We start from the raw sequence: 4,306 nt of genomic DNA on the forward strand, positions 1-4,306 counted from the left end.
GGACCGCGCGGCCGTCCCGCGCCTCCACGGCGAAGCGGATCTCGCGCACCTGCTCGTAGTCCAGGGCGCGCAGCGCATGCACCGCGCCGCTCTCCGCCTGCACCGACAGCCACGACGACAGCGGCGCGCCCTGCAGCTCGCCCTCCGCCAGCCAGTACGTCACCCGGGCGTTGTCGCCCCAGTCCGCGTCGGCCGCCCGCGCGCAGAACACCGAGGCGCCGCGGGCGTTGTTCTCGCTCACCCACACGCTGTAGGCCGCCTGGCTGAAGGCCGGCGCGTTGTCGTTCACGTCCGACACCTGCACCGCGATCGTCGTGGCGGACCACAGCGGCGGCGCCCCGCGGTCCCGGGCCGTGACCGTCACGTTGTAATCCGCCACCTGCTCCCGGTCCAGGTCTCTGGCCGTCACCAGGCTGTAGTAGTTGTCCACGGATTTCTGCAGCCGGAAGGGGACGTGGTCCGGGATGGAGCACGAGACCTCCCCGTTCAGGCCGGTGTCTCCATCCCGCACGTGTAGCAGAGCGATCGCTGTTCCGGGTGCGGAGTCTTCCGGGACTGGGCTGAACAGTGAAGTAATTTCAATTCTGGGCACATTATCATTCACATCCAGGACGGTCACCAGTACTTTGGCCCTGGCCGAGAGGTCGTCAATGTCCTTCGCCTCAACTTCCATTTCATACGCTGCAGTTTCCTCATAGTCCAGGTCTCCTACGAGTGTTATCTCCCCGGTCCCAGGATGCAAGCTGAACACCTGGGAGCCCTGCGCTGAAATTCTTGTAAAGGCGTAGCTCACCTCAGAATTGCTTCCCTCGTCCGGATCAATGGCGCTTATTGAAACGACCGTGGATCCTCTGCGCACGTTTTCCAAAACACTGGCTTTATAGACCGGCTGGGCAAAACGCGGAGCATTGTCATTGGCGTCCACCACCAGAACACGGATTTGAGCAGTGGCAGACTTGGCCGGGTCCCCCCTGTCAGACGCTGTGAGAGTTAGTTGGTGGACAGCGCGCGTCTCCCGGTCTAGAGCCGTTTCCAGAACCAGTTCCGGATATTTAACACCCCCGGGGCCAGATTGCATGTCCAGGGAGAAGTGCTCGTTGCTGCTCAGCCGGTAGCTCTGGACAGAGTTAACTCCCACATCTGGATCTTGCGCCTCCGGCAGGGAAATTCGCGTGCCAACAGCTGTAAGCTCATTAATTTTTAGCTCTAGCTGTTGCTCCTGGAAGCTGGGAGCATGGTCATTGATATCCGTGATCTCAACTTCTACTTCAAAAAGTTTCACTTGGTCCTGAACAAAGAGTTCAAAATTGATGGCACATTTCTCAGCCTGGCCGCACAGCTGCTCCCTGTCTAGCCGCTCCGCCGTGATTAAATGGCCGCTCTTTACATTCAAAGCGAAATACTGTGTCCTACCTGTGGAGACCACGCGCACGCCGCGCTCAGACAGCGCCTTGGCCTCCAGCCCCAGGTCCTGCGCGATGTTGCCCACGAAGGAGCCTTTCTGCATTTCCTCGGGGATCGAGTAGCGAATCTGCCCGGCCGCAGCGGCCCCGCACACGGTCAGCACCACGCAGCACAGCACGGCTCGCCCTGCGCAGCGCCGCAGCCCTTGTGCTCCGGAACTGGCCATGGCGATCCGGAGGATCCACTGCCTCTCCGCCGCCGAGCGCTGCTGCTTGGAGATGATCTTGTCCGATTGTTTCTGACAATATCAGGTGCTAATTTTTCAGCCGATTTTCGCGAATATCCTGCACCGAGATTCAGTCCTGAACGAGTGACAGTCTGAGCTCTCTGTGCTCCGAGCTGTGCTGCTGCGGCGCTGGGTTGGCTGGATCTCTCGGCGCATTTCTCTCCCCGATTGGTGAACAGCGGCGCTCAGAGTCGCAGCCAATAACTGCAGCGGCTCTAAGAGGAAATGTTAGCGGTGGGTTTTTTTCCAAGAAAAACTATTAATTCACGTTTTGCATCTTTCTCGGTATGTTGCACGGGATTTTCAGCTGTACAGACAGAAGCAAGAGCTTCTCGTTTGGTAACTGACTGAATTCGAGAGCCTTAGTGGTTATGTTTATACACATCAATGACATTTTACTATACTGTATATGCTTGATTTTGTCCAGGGTATTCAGGAATATACATCACCATGCACTCTCACTGCTTTGGGACATTTGTCTCTTGTGCGTTGCTCCATGAGCAGACTGCGAGGTTAACTGGAAATGAGCCTGGTGGTCCCTGGACTGCGCTATAGTTGCTGCAATTTTTTCCACAATTATTACATAGGACAGTTGTTCACGGTGGCCATTCTATTCACCATATCCTGTTTCTGTCCTAACGATGGAACATGAATAAACGACTCACAAGTATTTTTGATGGTTTGGCTCTATCTAACTGGCAATGTATAAAAGTTGTTTTGCGAAGGCAGTATTTTTATAGTTTCATAACTTGTAACACAAGGATAGTCTATTGGTTTCCCAAAAATACTGCTGTAAAGAGAAAACATTGCAAATATGTACAGAATGACCAAGCGCGCGGCAAACGAACCTACGTACACATGTAGATGTCATTTTAAGGTGATACAAATGTATGCGAAGAACAATATCACCTGATGTCAGGGCATGCCAATAAGTTTTAGGCACTTTCACCGCCCCGCAAACACCTCCCCGGGGGCAAATACTACAAACCTTCGAGGGTGTTTTAAAATATTGAAAAACAGTCTCCTGGAAAGTACCCTCTTTACTCTTCAAAAAAAAAAAAATGCCTATCTCTGGGTCTCACATAAAATAAAATAAAATAAAATAAAAAAAATAAAATAAAACAATCTTTTTCGGCCCAGGTCACGGACCAGTTAGGCCTACCTTAAAGGACTTCACCTCAGTATTACAGAGGGTTAGAAACAGGGCTCGCATCATTTGGAAGCCCCAGAATGCTAGCACGTGTTTCTAGACAGGGAAGACGAAGAAAACTCTAGCTCTCAAAATACTATCTGTATTCAAGTTTACACTGAACAGATGTAATGTTAAAATATTTACAGTCGCCAAGTTACACTAAACGGATGGCTTCAGTGTAACCAAGGCAGTCTAGTTAGAGGGGAAAAAGGCTCAAACTATCTGCAAGTTATTTCCAAGACAAATCCATCCACTATAAGATACGTGGCCAATAAAGAGTGCATGAATACGGCTGCAGTGGTTTTATCACCATCGCCTTCAAATGACCCGTTTTCCTCCCTCCTGATTTCTCCAGTATTATATAATGCACTCCTAAATCTTCAGAGAAGGCCCACATTTCTCACATTATGCAAGTAACACGTAAGAGGTGGGAGATTAGAGGTAAGAAAACAGCGTGTTTAGAGATTGGTGTTTCCGGTAACCAAGTGACCTCGCAAACAAATATTCTTAAACCTGGGTCTCAAAATGATTTTGAATTCGCAATCTTTCAGTAACAAAGAAAAAAATAGCTTTGAACCTATTATATATCTGCATAATACCGTTGTGCTAAGGAAGCGCTCGGATATCAGAAGTGGTGTGTCCAATTAATAAAGAAAATAATAGAAAATAAAAGGACTCATGTTTAAAGCGTTGGACTGACGCAGATTTAATCTGTGTCAGATACTCACTGTGACAGTCAGAGGATCTCTCATTGTCAATGGGCTTCACTATACCCCATGGTAGGGCACAAATTCTATAACCTGCCGGGAATCAAGATCCGAACTGAGGTATGCTCACAAGACTGATGTGATAAACAACAACAAGAACAAAAAAAGCTAAACTTCCCTCCCATCCGCCCGCAGCCCTCTAAAACTTATAACTTAAAATTTTACAAGAACCCCCTACATTCGGTCACACGCCAGATTTTTAAATCTCATTGCTGCACAGAAGGAGGAGTCTGAAACCACACGCTCACCTCCCGCGCAGTCTCAGTCTCGGCTTGGAAGGCGCTACAGCCATTCTCCGTAGGCAACACCCCGGGGCTGGCGCCACACAGGATGCTCCCGGCTGCCGGCACCTGCGGCTTCAGGAGGCCGAGGTCCTCCTTCCCGGCGTCGGAGGACAAACACAGCTGGTAGGAGTAGGGCAAAGTGCCGTCTTCGTAGGTCGGCGGGAACCAGGGGCCGCGCTCGGAAGCAGGGGCCGGGCCCAAGCACGGGAGCAGGCGGGGAGGCCTTGACCCCCGCAGTCTGTCCAGGACGGCCAGGGCGACGGCCAGGAGGAGCAGGAAGGACACGAGAGCCAGCGCCAGCACCAAGTAGAACTGCAGGGCGGCCGCCGAGTCCGAGGCCCCGGCCGCCTCGGCCTCGGCCTCGGCCCGCCCG

General features: G+C 52.0%; 1 protein-coding gene across 1 annotated transcript in view; it reads right to left on the minus strand.

Annotated features, from left to right (window-relative positions):
* The window catches only part of LOC102386313 (protein dachsous-like), a 10,798-nt gene that overhangs the window by 4,480 nt on the left and 2,012 nt on the right, over nucleotides 1-4,306 (minus strand). Inside the window, exons 2-3 of the mRNA XM_014527085.2 lie at nucleotides 3,898-4,079; nucleotides 5-1,702 (exon numbers count right to left, since the gene is read on the minus strand). Of these exons, the coding sequence (XP_014382571.2) occupies nucleotides 5-1,702; nucleotides 3,898-4,079 (1,880 nt within the window). The remainder of the gene's footprint in view (nucleotides 1-4; nucleotides 1,703-3,897; nucleotides 4,080-4,306) is intronic.

Source organism: Alligator sinensis, unplaced genomic scaffold (genome assembly GCF_000455745.1).
Source record: "Alligator sinensis unplaced genomic scaffold, ASM45574v1 scaffold1278_1, whole genome shotgun sequence".
NCBI lineage: Eukaryota > Metazoa > Chordata > Crocodylia > Alligatoridae > Alligator > Alligator sinensis.